The sequence below is a fragment of the Scyliorhinus torazame genome, chromosome 27, assembly GCF_047496885.1.
Source record: "Scyliorhinus torazame isolate Kashiwa2021f chromosome 27, sScyTor2.1, whole genome shotgun sequence".
Lineage (NCBI taxonomy): Eukaryota > Metazoa > Chordata > Chondrichthyes > Carcharhiniformes > Scyliorhinidae > Scyliorhinus > Scyliorhinus torazame.
Genome location: NC_092733.1, coordinates 23,232,276 through 23,248,768, shown reverse-complemented (window position 1 = coordinate 23,248,768; position 16,493 = coordinate 23,232,276). Strand labels below are relative to the sequence as shown.

Sequence of the window (16,493 nt, the reverse complement as noted above, 5' to 3'; positions counted from 1 at the left end):
AGCATGGAATCCTGGATCAACGATATGGCAGGGTTTATTAAGTTGGAGAGGGTGAAATTCGCCTGGAGAGGGCCGGTGCAAGGGTTCTTTAGGCGGTGGCAACCGTTCTTAGACTTCCTGGCAGAATGGTAGACATTGGTCAAGGCAGCAGCAACTCCGGGGGGGGGGTTACTTTATTTTTGTTTATTTACACTGGGGGGTCTGAGGGGGTGTATATATTTGCTATGTGTGCTTTGTGTTAAGTCGGGGTGTTAATTTATTATTTATGTACAGGGGGGAGGGGGTATGGAGGGTTGCTTTTTTGGACTGTGTTTTGTACTTAACCCTGTTGCGTTCCTTTTTCATTTTGTTACTGATATTCTGTGAAAACCTTAATAAAATTTTTTTTTTTTTTAAAAAGGGATGACGGTTGAATAGACAATGGCAAACATTCAAAGAGCTCATGAGCGAACTGTAGCAATTGTTCATTCCTGTCTGATGCAAAAATAAAACAGGAAAGTATCCAAACCATGGATTACAAGGGCAATTAGAGATGCTATTAGATCCAAGGAAGAGGCATACAAATTGTCCAGAAAAAAGGGGAAAATAGAGTACGAGAGTAAATTTGTGGGAACATAAAAACGGATTGTAAAAGCTTCTGTTGGCATGTGAGAGGATCGGTGAAGATAAATGTAGGTACAGTGAAAAACAGGGGAATTTATAATGAGAACAAAGAAATGGCTGACCAACAAAATATATACTTTGGTTCTGTCTTCTCAAGGACGACACTAATAATATACCAGAAATGTCGGGGAACACAGGGTTTACTGAAGTAATTCAATATTAGTAGGGAAATGGTGTTGAGGAAATGGCTGGGATTTAAGGCCGATAAATCCCCAGGGCCTAATAATCTTGGGGCTAAAGGGATCAAAGGATATGGGGGGGGGGGGGGGGGGGGGGGGGGGGAAGAGAGAGAGAGAGAGAGAGAGAGAAGCGGAAACAGGTCACGGAGTCGGAGGATCAGCCATGGTCATAATGAATGGCGCAGCAGGCTCGAAGGGCCCACCCCTGGTCCTATTTTCAACGTTTCTGCCATTTTAATTGGGGCTGGTGATGAAGCTGATCTATCTGAAGATTGTTCTGTTCTGCAAGTGCTTGTCTCTTAAGCTGGCACATTACAATGCAGAATCACTCGGTTTCCTAGTAGCCGTTTGCTTGTTTGTGGCAAGTTTATGAGGACAAGCACATTCCAAAGTTATAACTGAATTGGACACAAAACTATAGGGGCTTAATAGAAGGTTGCACAAAATACTTACCACGTTAGATACCACACATCTTGTCTACACTCATGGATATGAGGTTGCTTCTGATGCCTCGGTCCAATTTCACCCATAATAGAAGGAAAGTCTGATGTGTCATTAGTGAATATTCCTAATACTCAAGAGGATATCAAACTTCAAACTGAAAGCTACTTGGGCACCAAAACTGATAAATCAACTTCTTCCTGGGTCTGAGCTAGTCGAAGGATCCTCTATGGAATACATATCCTTCCGAATTAAACTCCCCAGGGCTCCCCTCAGTTCAAGCAGAAATGCTACTGATGCAAATGTAGAGGCACCACAACTATAATGTCCAAGGAACATATTTGTAACCAATCTTTCAAATCATCCACAAAAGGAGTGGAATCTGTACAGTGTCTGCACCTTCAGCCAGAGGCAGAAGGAGATCAAAACTGTGTCCCCAACTTCTTTTGTGCAACATACTTCCAAGTTCTCTGATGAGGTTGAGAGTACTTGCACTTAGATTTATCTAGGCCAAAGAACAAGAAAAGTACAGCACAGGAACAGACCCCTCGACCCTCCAAGCCTGCGCCGACCATGCTGCCCGTCTAAACTAAAATCTACTACACTTCCGGGGTCCTTATCCCTCTATTCCCATCCTATTCATGTATTTGTCAAGATGCCCCTTAAAAGTCACTAAACTGGGCGTCTATTTTTTTGTGATCGAGAAATTTAGGCGAGTGGCTCAGGCTCAGTGTAAACTACCAGCAAGGCAGAACACCACCTGGAGGGGAAAAAATTGGAACCTAGATTTAGCTATTGTTTTAAAAGCATTCAGCTTTCAATCGAGATTATGCAGTTTTGATATTCTGGGAAAGAATCAGTGATGAATGTGAGACAAATCCTGTTTTTTTTAATACCGAGGATGACATTTCTTGCTGGCATCTTTATTGATATTGCACAAGAGTTCAACCAACGGTGACCTCTGCTCTTTAATGCAACAGAAAACTGGCCCTCTGCTTCCCAATAGCTGAAGAAAAAAAGTGCACGGAGATTAATTTATTTGGTAACTTAATTAATTAACTTAATTCAGCCAGGTTTGTCGATAATCGGGTTTGTTTGGGTTTTTTAAAATTCAATTAGGATTTTACAAATCTGATCATCTGAAAGACTAATAGCGACCACAACTTACTGAGGTTTAAAGGTGTATTGTCATCCTGGGGAGACCAAAACAGCTTCTTCGACAGCAGCTCTCCTGATGTCTGAGGAGTGTTCATCAATGATCTACCTGTTTTCCCTTGCTCTGGAGATTTACTGGACATTGGCTTTGGCAAAATGGGGTGCACTTTCTTGAGTGTTGACGATCCTGTCTGAGACTGGCCCTTTGGTGGACTGTTCATGGCCAACTTTGGTGATTTAGCTAGATGTGTTGCTTCTCCCTGACACTCCTCCCCGAGTGGTTTACCGGGAGCTTCTTGCTTTAAACCAGACATGTCCTTTGGTGAACAGCTTTGCGGTTTATCACTTGCCAAGGTTGAGGGTAAAACACTAGGTATCCCTTTTCTTTTCATCAGTTCATACAATGTACCGATGGGGGCACCACTGCTCTCGGAGTCCGGCACTCCAAACTGCCTCAGGTGGAAGCGTGCATGGCTTGACAATCCTTTACGAGTTTCAAAGCAGGTGCCACATAGCTGACAGGAATTCAGCACTAAAGTAAAAAAAAAACACAAAACAAAACACACAGTCAATCCTGACAGAAATATTAATGCTTCAAAAGCCCCAACATGGCCAGAACTGTGCTTGTGGAACCAGGCAACTGAAATGTCCCAGTCTGGTTATGGACAACTTACACTGTTGCTGCATAAAGTGGTATAAATATGCACCCTACGATGATGGCAGATACCCAGAGACCACCTCAATGCAGTAAAATAATAAAGGTAAAGAACTTGCTTCTCAATTATCTATATTTACAGGATTACTTCCAGAAACAGTGTCATCCTGTTTTGAGCTGACGCAGCAATTCTTACAAAAGATCGGAACGTTGTTCCTTAACATTGTTTCCTAACGTTGTTTCCTAACGTTGAAGACCCTCTCAACCTCTCCAGATTCTGATCAAGCACATCATAGCCCATTTCCATTAAATAAGGACAGAGTGAATCTGTGTAAAGTCTCCACCACACCCCATTCTCTTACCCTATTTGTACCATGGTGGGCTTTATTCCAATTCACCCTGCTTAACCGAGGAAAGATTCTTTTAGGTTTCAGCCTACGCAAAAATCCTTTTCACTTTTATCTCATTGTTTGCATCTTTTTGAATGCCCCAAATAATGAAATGTGCCAAGTGTGACCTCCTAACTTTGTCGGTCATTTCAAAGTCCAATGGCTCATTCTGCATATACAGCAGAATAAGCAACGTGACATTCTTATCACCCACAATAATCTTCAATGCTTGCCTACATCACCGCCAAGTTATTTTCAGTAACTCTAAATGTCTTTTCTTACTCTTGTCATTTCTAGAAACGAGAAACATTTTAATTTTTATCACCATCTGTTTCCATGTGCCTATGAAGCGGCATGGTAGCACAGTGGTTAGCACGGTTGCTTCACAGCGCCATGGTCCCAGGTTTGATTCGTGGCTTGGGTCACTGACTGTGCGGAGCCTGAACGTTCTCCCTGTGTCTGCGTGAGTTTCCTCCGGGAGCTCCCTTTTCCTTCCACAAGTCCTGAAAGATGTCCTTGCTAGGTGAATTGGACATTCTGAATTCTCCCTCTGTGTACCCGAACAGGCGCCGGAGTGTGGCGATTAGGGGATTTTCACAGTAACTTAATTGCAGTGTTAATGCAAGCCTGCTTATGACAATAAAGATTAGACTGCCTTTGGGTGCCCTACTTCCTTAAACTTTGTCTCACCTGAAAAAAATTAAGACTTTCCTCTTGCAATACCGTTGCAGAGATCATTCATTAACACAAGGATTGCCAGAACGGATGCTCTGTTGGCGACAGCTGCCCAAACTGAATAATTACCCCTCATACAACATACTTTATGTTGAAAAATGTTAAATCTTTCATCCTTTTGAAGACATCTTAAAAATACCTGCATCGAACTAAGTAAATGCTATTTAGCCTAGTTGGGAGTAGACTGGGGCTTTGTGCTGATGCACATCCCAACAGGGTTATTCATCTCAGTTTCATTTCTAAGCCAAGGTTCTTTCCATTTTCAAGACAGTGGTAGGAGAAGCCACAGGGGAAATGAATCCTAGGCGCTTGTGTGTCCATCTTCAGACTGCTTTCAGGGAAACACTGATGAATTTGAAAGCAGGTATCAACTCATGCGAAGAAAACGTAACTAAAGCTTGTCCCATTTAGCCTCGCCCGTCGTTAGGTCAGGTGCAGTGAGACACAATGAGCTATACCAGGTCAAAACATGGAGAGAGGATCACAGTCATCAGCAGCAGTTCTGCAGCAGAATTATATCATACTACCAAACTGAAGCATATCTCACTTCACAAGAATGAAAACATTTAGCGTGACTGGAGTTAGTGAACACAGGATGCTTTCTCCTTCAAATTGCCTCCCTGTTCGGTTACTTGTAAAAATGTGAATAATATGGCACTTCTTAGTCCAGTTTCACATTACACTACACTTGTCTAGACAGTGACTGTGTGTGTATGGCACCAAAATGGATCAAATTTCTCTTAATAAATAGCCATGAGTATATTGCGACATTTGAAAGCCAACTAGTATATTATAGTGACGTGAACCCTACTACCAAATGCCGGTTTATTGCCATAGGACAATATGCAAGCTGTAAAGATAATTTTCACTTTGGACTATTTGAATAGACTAAATGCAGCCAAATACCTCAGATTGGATCCTTTGAGCAGTTCAGCTCTAAAGGTCAAGCTCCTCCTGTTCAGCAGAAGGAATCCATTCACATACATGATGCACAACTTTACAGTTCATTTTTGTCAGCAACAGCAAAATCACTTAGTAGCATTAGCACAAAAGGACATTTTAGAGGCTTTCATATACACTTTTGTCACTTTCTGATCAAGGGAAGACGCTCAAAAATGAAGCCCACACTTACAGCGACTAGTACCTCATCTGGCATTCACAGTCGGAACGCAGCATGATCCAGAATCGAAATAAAGATCCCAAAAGAGAGATTCAATCCTAAATCTCGTGGTTGCGCCACATTGAAAAGAAAACCTAAACTTTAAAATTTAGAAAGGGATTGCAAGTTGGGGAAGGTTTGATCTCATGTGGCCACCACTTGGCACTCAAAGTGCCTGGCACTTGCAGAACCTATTACCAACTGATCATGCAGTAAGCCAAGAACCTCATCCATACAGGACACAATGTAATTCTGAGATGAAATACTTCCAAGCGCAAGATCTTGCCGAGCCATCTTTGCCTCTCTCCTTCATGCTAATTCTACAGTGTTTGCGGAGAAGTCACCAGCTAGGGACTGGCCTAAAACTAAGGCAACCCCCGCAAATAAAAAACACTGAACACCAGAGGCAGAGTAAAGGTATCTGCAGGTTAGGGACTTTGTGCAAAGGTCTGGAGGAGGTTCCCTAGGTTGCCGGGATACACCCTGCTGAAGTGACTGCTGCTTCCGGATGTGGAAGAGGGGGGAAGAATTGGGGATATATACAAGTGGTGGGGGAGCAGGGAGGTGAGCGGGTGAAAATCAAGGAGAAATAGGAAGTGGAGTTGGGAGGGGAGGTCAATTGTGGAGTACTGCGTAGGGTAAACAAGACCTCCTCTTGTGCAAGGATGAGCCTGATACAGTTTAAGGTGGTGCACAGGGTGCATATGACTCAGGCGAGAATAATAATAATCGCTTATTGTCACAAGTAGGTTTCAATGAAGTTACTGTGAAAAGCCCCTAGTCGCCACATTCCGGCGCCTGTTCGGGGAGGCCGGTAAGGGAATTGAACCCACGCTGTTGCCTTGTTCTGCATTACAAGCCAGCTTTTTAACCCACTGTGCTAAACCAGCCACATATGAATTGGTTCTTTCAGGGGGTAGGTGTGTGAGAGAGGTGTGGGCAGGGGCCAGTGAACTACACGCACAGATTTTGGGGCTGCACAAAATTGGGAAGATTCTGGGCGGGAGTGTTCGCGGTCTTAGCCAGGATAGTGGAGGCGGCGGCGGACCCGCACCCGTTGGTGGCGATATTTGGGGTTTCAGAGAAGCCGGAGCCCATGGAGAGAGGAAGGCCAATGTCGTTGCAGTTGGAGAAGTTAAAGTATGAGTTAAGGGGCTCTGCAGGGGAAGTTTGAGAAAAGGTGGGGGATCTTTGTGACTGTGTTTGAGGAGCTTTCCGACTGTCCGGTTGATTGCTGGGAAGTATGTTTCCCAGGGTGTTTATTTGCTGTAACCGGTTTGGATACATGTTTGTAATAAAATACATTAAAAAAAAAGAAAAACAGAGGCAGAAGAGACAAAGGGAGTACACAAATACAACGCATATTATAGAATGAATGACAAGTTCGGTTTTGTGCAAGAATCAAGACAATCAACATACGTAAGTACTGCAACTTAATCCCAAGCTCCTTCAGACGGAATTCCCTGATGCTTCACTGATCGAGTGAATTGTTTTAAACTTACATTTGTTGGACTGTAGCGAATCTTCCCCTTGGGTCACCAAGGCAATTTTGGGAAGCGGCTGCTTGGGATGCACCGGAGTTGTTTGCGAGTTGCCGTCCAGTGTTCCCAACAATTCATTTTTCTCCCGGAGTTCGGATTCCGCAGAACTATGGCCGGACGGCAATTCTAGCTCCAGAGAGGACATTTCGTCATCATCGGGATCAATTATCACCACTGGGAGGAGGGGGGGGAAAGAGAGAAGAGGGAAAAAATTAAATTGAAAATGATTTCAACAGTTAAACTACCTAAATTCCTTTCTTTCAAGTCCATTGTCCGAAATGTGAAATTTGAGAATACCCAAGGTGGAAATAATAGAGCTATTGAAATCTCCCACTCTCAAGCCACTAGGTTTTGCTGGTTGGATTGCTGTATGGGTAGAGATCAACTTTCAGTAATTTGCTCAAGTGGCCACACTTCACCAGTGAGGCCAGACAATGAGGATCACTGGGTGTTCGGGCACAGACAGTTCAATAGTAAAGCATGGTCCCTCTCCTCATGAAACTTCCAGACACATAATTCCTTCCAACTGGAAAGCAATCGAAGAAGAACCATAGCCCATTCTGCCCCACACCCCCATGCCTCCCCAGGACTATAAACATCCCAAAGCAAGCGACGGACTCAGCACAGATCAGAGGTTGAATCACAGGTCTTCAGGTTTGTGAGATTTAACGCTACCCAGGGTGAAGCAGTAGGATATAGGGACCGTTACAGAGCTGTTAAATTTGAATTTTAAAAGTGCACAAACGTTTAAACAAGGAAGATTGCTTGAAATGACACCCAAAACAAATTTACAATTTTCCTTTAAAATTTAAAGTACCAATTCACTTTTGTTCTAATTAACGGGGAATTTAGCCTGGCCAATCCACCTATCCTGCAGCTGTGTGGGTGAGATCTGAGCAGACACGGGGAGAATGTGCAAACTCCACATGGGCAGTGACCAGGATCGAACCCAGGTCCTCGGCATCATGAGGCAGCAGTGCTAGCCACTGTGCCACCATGCCGCCCAAATAAAAAGATTTCAACGAATAACTGCTTCGAGTCCTTTGTCTCTTCAGCTCTGCTGTATCGTAGTGGCAAAATCACACCAAGCAGATACAAGTAACATGGATTCCAAACAAAAACATATAACGCCATGAACTAGGTGCTGGAACCCTAGCCTCTGAAAACAATCATATACACTCCCTGTAGAGTATTCTTCTTAAAAGTGATGGCAATGCAACATTTTGTTTGCGATTTATCCACTTAAACTGTGAAGAACACTCAGAACTACAACTAAATGGAACTCATGGTTGGTGCAGTGGGAGCAACTTGAAGTGATTATACAAATAATTTGTTTTTACAAATAATTTTTATTAAGGTTTTCATAAAATATCAGTAACTAAATGAAAAAAGGAACCCAATAGGGTTAAGTACAAAACACAGTCCAGAAATGCAACCCTCCATATCTCCCTCCCCCCCCTGTACATAAATAATAAATTAACATTGACACCCCGACTTAACACAACAGGTATATACACCCCCTCAGAACCTCCAGTGTAAATAACGAAAACAAAAATAAAAACAAAGTAACCCCCCCCCCACCCCCGAGTTGCTGCTGCCATTGACCAATGTCTACCGTTCTGCCAGGAAGTCTAAGAACGGTTGCCACCGCCTAAAGAACCCTTGTACCGACCCTCTCCAGGCGAATTTCATCCTCTCCAACTTAATGAACCCAGCCATATTGTTGATCCAGGATTCCACGCTTGGGGGCCTCGCATCCTTCCACTGAAGAAGAATCCTTCGCCGGGTTACCAGGGACGCAAAGGCCAGAATACCGGCCTCTTTCGCCTCCTGCACTCCCGGCTCCTCTGCGACCCCAAATATTGCAAGCCCCCAGCCCGGTTTGACCCTGGATCCTACCACCCTTGACACCGTCCTCGCTACACCCTTCCAAAATTCCTCCAGCGCTGGGCATGCTCAGAACATATGGGCGTGATTTGCTTGGCTCCCTGAGCACCTAACACACCTGTCCTCACCCCCAAAAAAACGGCTCATCCTTGTCCCAGTCATGTGTGCCCTGTGCAGCACCTTAAACTGTATGAGGCTGAGCCTCGCGCACGATGAGGAAGAGTTCACCCTCCCTAGGGCATCTGCCCACGTCCCTTCCTCAATCTCCACTCCCAACTCCTCCTCCCACTTGCCTTTCACCTCCACCACCGAGGCCTCCTCCTCCTGCATCACCTGGTAAGTTTCCGAGATCTTCCCCACTCCAACCTACACCCCCGAAAGCACCCTGTCCTGTACGGTGTGTGGCAGCAGCCGCGGGAATTCCACCACCTGCCGCCTGGCAAACGCCCTTACCTGTAAGTAGCTGAAGGTGTTCCCCGGGGGGAGCCCGTACTTCTCCTCCAGCTCACCCAGGCTCGCGAACTTCCCATCCACAAACAGGTCTCCCAACCTTCGTATCCCTGCCCTGTGCCACCCCGAAAACCCTCCATCTGTTCTCCCTGGGACAAACCGGTGGTTCCCCCGTATTGGGGTCCATACCGAGGCCCCAGCTTCTCCCCTGTGCCGCCTCCACTGCCCCCAGATTTTGAGGGCAGCCGCCACCACTGGGCTCATGGTATACCTCCTTGGAGGGAACGGCAGCGACGCCGTTGCCAGTGCCCCCAAACTCGTAACCACACAAGACGCTGTCTCCAACCTCTTCCATGCAGCCCCCTCCCCCTCCATCACCCACTTGCGCACCATCGCCGCATTGGCGGCCCAGTAGGCCCCACAGAGGTTGGGCAGCGCCAGCTCACCCCTATCTCTACTCCGCTCCAGGAACACCCTTCTCACCCTCGGAGTCCCTCGTGCCCACACAAACCCCATTGTACTTCTGTTGGCCCGCCTAGAAAAGGCCTTCGGGATAAACACGGGGAGGCACTGGCACAGGAACAAAAACCTTGGGAGTACCGTCATTTTGACTGACTGCACCCTATTCGCCAAGGACAGCGGCAACGCGTCCCACCTCTTGAACTCCTCCTCCATTTGCTCCACCAGCCTTGTGAAATTAAGCCTATGCAGGGCCCCCCAGCTCCCGGTCACCTGGACCTCCAAATACCTGAAGCTCCTCTCCGCCCTTTTTAATTGGAGCTCGCCAATCCCCCTCTCCTGGTCCCCTGGGTGAACCACGAACAACTCGCTCTTCCCCATGTTGAGCTTGCACCCCGAGAAATCCCCGAATTCCCATAGGATCCTCATTACCTCCGGCATTGCCCCCACCGGGTCCGCCACATATAGCAGCAAGTCGTCCGCATAGAGCGACACCCTATGCTCCTCCCCACCTCGCACCAACCCCCTCCAGTTCGTCGACTCCCTCAGTGCCATAGCCAAGGGTTCAATCGGCAGTGCGAAGAGCAGGGGGGCGACAGGGGACAGCCCTGCCTCGTCCCTCGGTGCAACCAAAAGTACTCGGACCCCCTCCTGTTTGTGGCCACACTTGCCAATGGGACCTCGTACAACAGCCTAACCAACCTGACAAACCCCCCCACAAACCCAAACCTCTTCAGCACCTCCCACAGGTACCCCCACTCTACCCCATTGAAGGCTTTCTCAGCGCCATCGCCACCACTATCTCCGCCTCGCCCTCCCTCGCCGGCATCATGATAACGTTCAAAAGCCTTCGCACATTCGCTTTCAACTGCCTCCCCTTCACGAACCTCGTCTGGTCTTCGTGGATGATCTGCGGCACACAATCCCCAATTCTCGTGGCCAAGAACTTCGCCAGCACCTTGGCATCTACGTTTAGCAACAAAATCGGCCTATAAGACCCACACTGCAGGGGATCCTTGTCCCGCTTCAGGATCAAGGAGATCAGTGCCCGGGACATCGTCGGTGGCAAAGCCCCCCCCTCCCTTGCCTCATTGAAGGTCCTAACTAGCAACGGGCCCAACAGGTCCATATATTTTTTATAGAATTCGACCGGGAACCTGTTCGGCCCCGGTGCCTTCCCCGCCTGCATGCTTCCTATCCCTTTGGTCAGCTCCTCCAGCCCAATCGGGGCCCCCAATCCCGCCACCAGTCCCTCCTCCACCTTCGGAAACCTCAATTGGTCCAGGAAGCTGCCTATCCCTCCCTCCTCCAGTGGGGGCTCGGACCGGTACAATTCCTCATAGAAGTCCCTGAAGACCCCATTGATGCCAACCCCACTCCCTCCCCTGTCCTTAACTCCCCCGATCTCCCTAGCTGCGTCCCGCTTCCGAAGCTGATGCGGCAGCATCCGGCTTGCCATTTCCCCATACTCATAAATCGCCCCCTGGGCAGCACGGTAGCATTGTGGATAGCACAATTGCTTCACAGCTCCAGGGTCCCAGGTTCGATTCCGGCTTGGGTCACTGTCTGTGCGGAGTCTGCACATCCTCTCAGTGTGTGCGTGGGTTTCCTCCGGGTGCTCCGGTTTCCTCCCACAGTCCAAAGATGTGCAGGTTAGGTGGATTGGCCATGATAAATTGCCCTTACTGTCCAAAATTGCCCTTAGTGCTGGGTGGGGTTACTGGGTTATGGGGATAGGGTGGAGGTGTTGACCTTGGGTAGGGTGCTCTTTCCAAGAGCCGGTGCAGACTCGATGGGCTGAATGGCCTCCTTCTGCACTGTAAATTCTATGATTCCTCCACTGCACCTCCGCCTTCCTGGTGGTCACCAGGTCGAATTCGGCCTGGAGGCTGCGCCTCTTCCTCAACAATCCTTCCTCGGGCACCTCTGCATACCTCCCGTCTACCCTCACCATCTCCCTCACCAGCATCTACCTCTCCCCCCCGCTCCCTCCTCTGCTTGTTGGCCCTACTGGAGATCAGCTCTCCCCTAACCACTGCCTCCCATACCATCCCCACTCGGACCTCCCCGTTATCGTTGACCTCCAGGAACCTATCTATACTTCCACGGACCCGCTCGCTCACCTCCTCGTCCGCCAACAGGCTCACCTCCAAGCGCCACAATGGGCGCTGGTCCCTCCCCCCCCCCCAGCTCTAAGTCCACCCAATGCAGGGCGTGATCCGAAATGGCTATCGCCGAGAACTCAGTATCCTCTACTCTCGCTATCAGCGCCCTGCTCAAAATAAAAAAGTTGATTCAGGAATAAGCCTTATGGACATGAGAGAAGAATGAAAATTCCCTAGCCCCCGGCCTTGCAAATCTCCAAGGGTCCACCCCTCCCATCTGGTCCATAAACCCCCTCAGCACTATAGCCGCCGCTGGCTTCCTATCCGTCCTAGACCTGGAGCGATCCAGTGCCGGATCCAGCACCGTGTTAAAGTCGCCCCCCATTATCAGGCCCCCCACTTCCAAGTCTGGGATCCGACCCAACATGCGCCGCATAAAACCCGCATCGTCCCAGTTTGGGGCGTACACGTTGACCAGTACCACCCTCTCTCCCTGCAGCTTACCACTTACCATTACGTATCTACTGCCATTGTCTGCCACAATGCTCGATGCCTCGAATTACACCTTCTTTCCCACCAAGATCGCCACCCCTCGATTTTTGGCATCCAGCCCCGAATGAAACACCTGACCTACCCACCCTTTCCTCAATCTTACCTGGTCTGCCACCTTCAGGTGTGTCTCCTGGAGCATAACCACATCCGCCTTCAGCCCCTTCAGGTGCGCGAACATGCGGGCCCGCTTGACCGGCCCATTCAGTCCAGGTTATCAGCTGGATCAGGGTGCTACCCGCCCCCATCCCCCGCCGACTAGCCATAACCCCTCCTCGGCCAGCCACGCGCCCGCACCCCTCGCCCGGCCCGTTCCCCATGGCGGCAGACCCCCGTCCCACCCCCCCCACTTGCTCCAGCTCCCCCTTGACCATACCAGCAGCAACTCGATCCCGCCACCCGCCCCCCCCCCCCCCCCCCCCCGGCTAGGACCCACCATAGCTGTTTTACTCCCCCCATTGCACTTCTGCAAGTCAGCTGACTCCTGCTGACCCCGGCCACTCCTTCGACTCCTCCCATTGTGTGACACAACCCTCCTCTTCCGTTCCCCATCCACAGGCTCTCCCCCTCCTCCTTCCACCCTAAGCGCGGGAAACAACCCTCGCTTCCCCGCCCCCTCCTGTCTTCAGCGCGGGTAAAAGCCCGCGCTTTCCACATGCCCGGCCCCGCCACCTCTGACGCAGCTCCTTTTACAGGCCCAGTCCCCTCATCCCAGACTCGGGCCTCCCCCTCCCCCGCAGGCCCCATCTCACCGCCGGCCATCCACCCCTGTTCCCTTTGCTTACCCCCCTCCAAGAACCCCCCCCGACCAACCCAACCAAAACAGTGCCCAACCCGCCAAGAAAGAGAAAAACACAAAAGAAAAAAAGAAACCAAGAGCAAAGGACCCCCCCTCCAAAAGTAACATATCAACCGCAATCCCCTAACGCCCATCCCGACCCTCAATCTGTGTCCAACTTCTCGGCCTGAACAAAGATCCACGCCTCCTCCGGAGACTCAGAATAATGGTGCCGGTCCTTGTAGGTGACCCACAGTCGCGCCGGCTGCAACATGCCAAACTTCACCCCCTTCCTCTGCAGCACCGCCTTTGCTCGATTGTACCCGGCCCTCCTCCGCACTCCAGTCCTGGTATATTCGAACCTCCGTGTTCTCCCACCTGCTGCTCCTCTCCTTCTTGGCCCACCTGAGCACACACTCCCGATCATCGAACCGATGAAACCGCACTAGCACCACTCGCGGAGGCTAGTTAGCCTTGGGCCTCCTCGCCAGCACTCTATGGGTCCCTTCCAGCTCCAGGGGCCCCTGGAAGGACCCCGCTCCCATCAGCGAGTTCAACATGGTGACCACATAGGCCCCCACGTCCGGCCCCTCCAGGAGGCCCAGAATCAGCAGATTCTTCTGCCTCGACCGATTCTCCATCTCCTCGAACCGCTCCTACCATTTCTTGTGGAGCGCCTCGTGCACCTCCACCTTGACCGCCAGGCCTAAGATCTCGTCCTCGTTGCCGGAGATCTTTTGTCGGGCCTCGCGGATCGCCACCCCCTGGGCCGTCTGTGTCTCCAGCAGCTTATCAATAGAAGCCTTCATCGGCTCAAGCAGGTCCGCTTTAATCTCCCTGAAGCAGCGCTGGATACCCACCCGTTGCTCCTGCGCCCACTGCATCCACGCTGTCTGGTCTTCGCCCGCCGCCATTTTGTTCTTCTTCCCTCGCACCTTCTTCGGGTCCACCACCACCTTTTTAGTCACCCTGCTCCTGGTAAAAGCCATATACTATTGGGGAATTGTTGTAATCTCCTTCCCACACCGGGAAACGTTGAAAAAGTGCCGTTGGGGGCCCTGAAAAGAGCCCAAAAGTCCGTTTTTGCGGGAGCCGCCGAATGTGCGACTTAGCTCCACATAGCCGCAACCGGAAGTCAACTTGAAGTGATTAGATGGACGCAAAGGAAATTTATGGCACAATAGGCCGCTCAGCCCATTGTGTACATACTGGCTGAAATGAGCTGCCCAACCAAATCCCACTGAATTTTATGTGATCCTTTTTAGAAAATTGATGTAAATATGCCAAGTCAGCCGAGGACAACACCACTGGTGTGCATGTTTAATTGTTCTCCCTGGCAGGGTTATTTCAGTAACAGAGATACATGGTGATCAGTGCAGTTTCAGAATCACTCTGGAGAAATTGGGATTCATTTCCAAGTTACTTCTGATTCTGTCTTCATACGGTAGCACAGTGGTTAGCACTGTTGCTTCACAACGCCAGGGACCCGGGTTCGATTGTCGGCTTGGGTCGCTATCTGCATGTTCTCCCCGGTGTCTGCGTGGGTTTCCACCTGGCGCTCCAGTTTCCTCCCACAAGTCCCGAAAGACGTGCTTGTTAGGTGAATTGGACGTTCTGAATTCTCCCTCAGTGTACCCGAACAGGCGCCGGAATGTGGCGACGAGGGGATTTTCACAGTAACTTCATTGCAGTGTTAATGTAAACCTACTTGTGACATTAATAAAGATTATTATTTTTATATTTGCAGTTACTTTTTACACCGAAATCTCTTAAAACCCACACATTTCTCCTGCAAGATCCACTTTTTTTTTTTTTTATACTGCCTTTCCAGGCACCCTCCCCAAAATCTCCCGGCTTCTGTTCTCACTCATTTTTTGCACACTAATCCTCAGCATTTATAGCACTTCACGTGAACCCATTGTTTCATATGTGCAACACTAAATATAAATCCCAGTTTGTCACCAAAACTGCCCAGTACCAGTTCCAGAACGCCGTCCACCATCGCAGCAAGCTGATCCCGCCAGCATGGAAACCCTCATTCACCCTGACGACCAATCCTTCTGACTGTCATCTCAATCCAACTCTGGCAAACTTCATCTCAAAGCCTGTTCTCCACCAGCACCTCCAGCTCTATCCCAAACTCTGGCCTATTGATAAGCCACCACGCCAGAAAGAAAATTAAAATAGAGCAGGGCGACGCAATATAGGAAATAAATACGGAGAGAAAAATCTTCCGTAACTCGTTAAAATCGCACAGATCGCAGAGGGCAGCACACACACAAACAGGCTCTGTGATAGACTTAAAAGGGGGTGTTAAGCATTTAGGCAGGCTGGGAGTCAGACAAAACAATGACAGACACGGGAAAGCACTAAAATGTCCGCCAGACTTCCTTTTTAACATGTACATGTTTTACAAAGGGAATCAAAAATCTTTACGACCCAAGATCAGCAATTATACTATGAAATGGCTGAAAGTAAAGCCTTGACAAACCTGATCACGTGGAACAAAGTAGTTTCATATTTCAACTGTTAAGATCACGTTTAGAATAAGTGAACTCCGCTAGCCCTAAAGGTGCCCCAAATTAAACCAAAATGCAGTACAGCATGACAAAAGGATGCCCCTACTTTCAAAGAACTGAATATATGCGCATTTAAAGGGGCTAAATTGTGAAAATTTGTTGTTGAATATAACTCGGCTCTGCAACCATTTAGTATTGGGCAATGCTCGTGACAAATACTTTAAACAAGCATCTAATAAACTTAATCAAAGTGCTTCTAAAAGGCCGTTTCCTATCATTTCACCAAATACTCAAACCATGCTTTAACTTTCCTCCCCCCACCCCCCCCAACACTTCAGCCTATATGCATGCATTTTATTTAACAGCAATCTAGAACGGCACAATGCTCGAGAAGCTATTAAATGCACGCAGGCAGAAGATGGCCTGTGACGGAATTCATGTTGAGACAACTACCGGTAATATCTTAAGAGTGGAACCTGAAAACTGCCCTTTCGAGCCAAGAGATCATCCGGTTCAGTGAACTAGTCACAAGGGTCTTCCCAAAATCCAGGAACTTGTACTTATATTCACAAAGCACTGGCTGGAGGCATTAGAAAGTCTACAGGCCCACCAACTGTGGCTATAGGCATGCTATATTCATGAAACACATTTTAAAACAGACATTACAACGCTCCAGGCACTGAAGGTTCTCTGAAATTTCATAATCGGATAGACGGGTGATTGAAGGAATAAGGAACAAAGGAAACCTAGGATTAAAACCACTGCCCTACTGAAGGATAAATGTCTACACAGAATAAGTGAGTTGAATTCTCGGTTTCTATTGCAATGT

At 48.7% G+C, this 16,493-nt stretch overlaps 1 protein-coding gene across 12 annotated transcripts in view; it reads right to left on the bottom strand.

Moving 5' to 3' along the window:
• LOC140403303 (uncharacterized) overlaps positions 1-16,493 on the bottom strand; it is a 215,796-nt gene that overhangs the window by 59,325 nt on the left and 139,978 nt on the right. For all 12 annotated transcript variants that reach the window (XM_072491129.1, XM_072491130.1, XM_072491131.1 and 9 more), the window contains 2 exons: positions 6,879-7,091; positions 2,452-2,970 (listed from right to left, as the gene is read on the bottom strand). In XM_072491129.1, the coding sequence (XP_072347230.1) occupies positions 2,452-2,970; positions 6,879-7,091 (732 nt within the window). The remainder of the gene's footprint in view (positions 1-2,451; positions 2,971-6,878; positions 7,092-16,493) is intronic.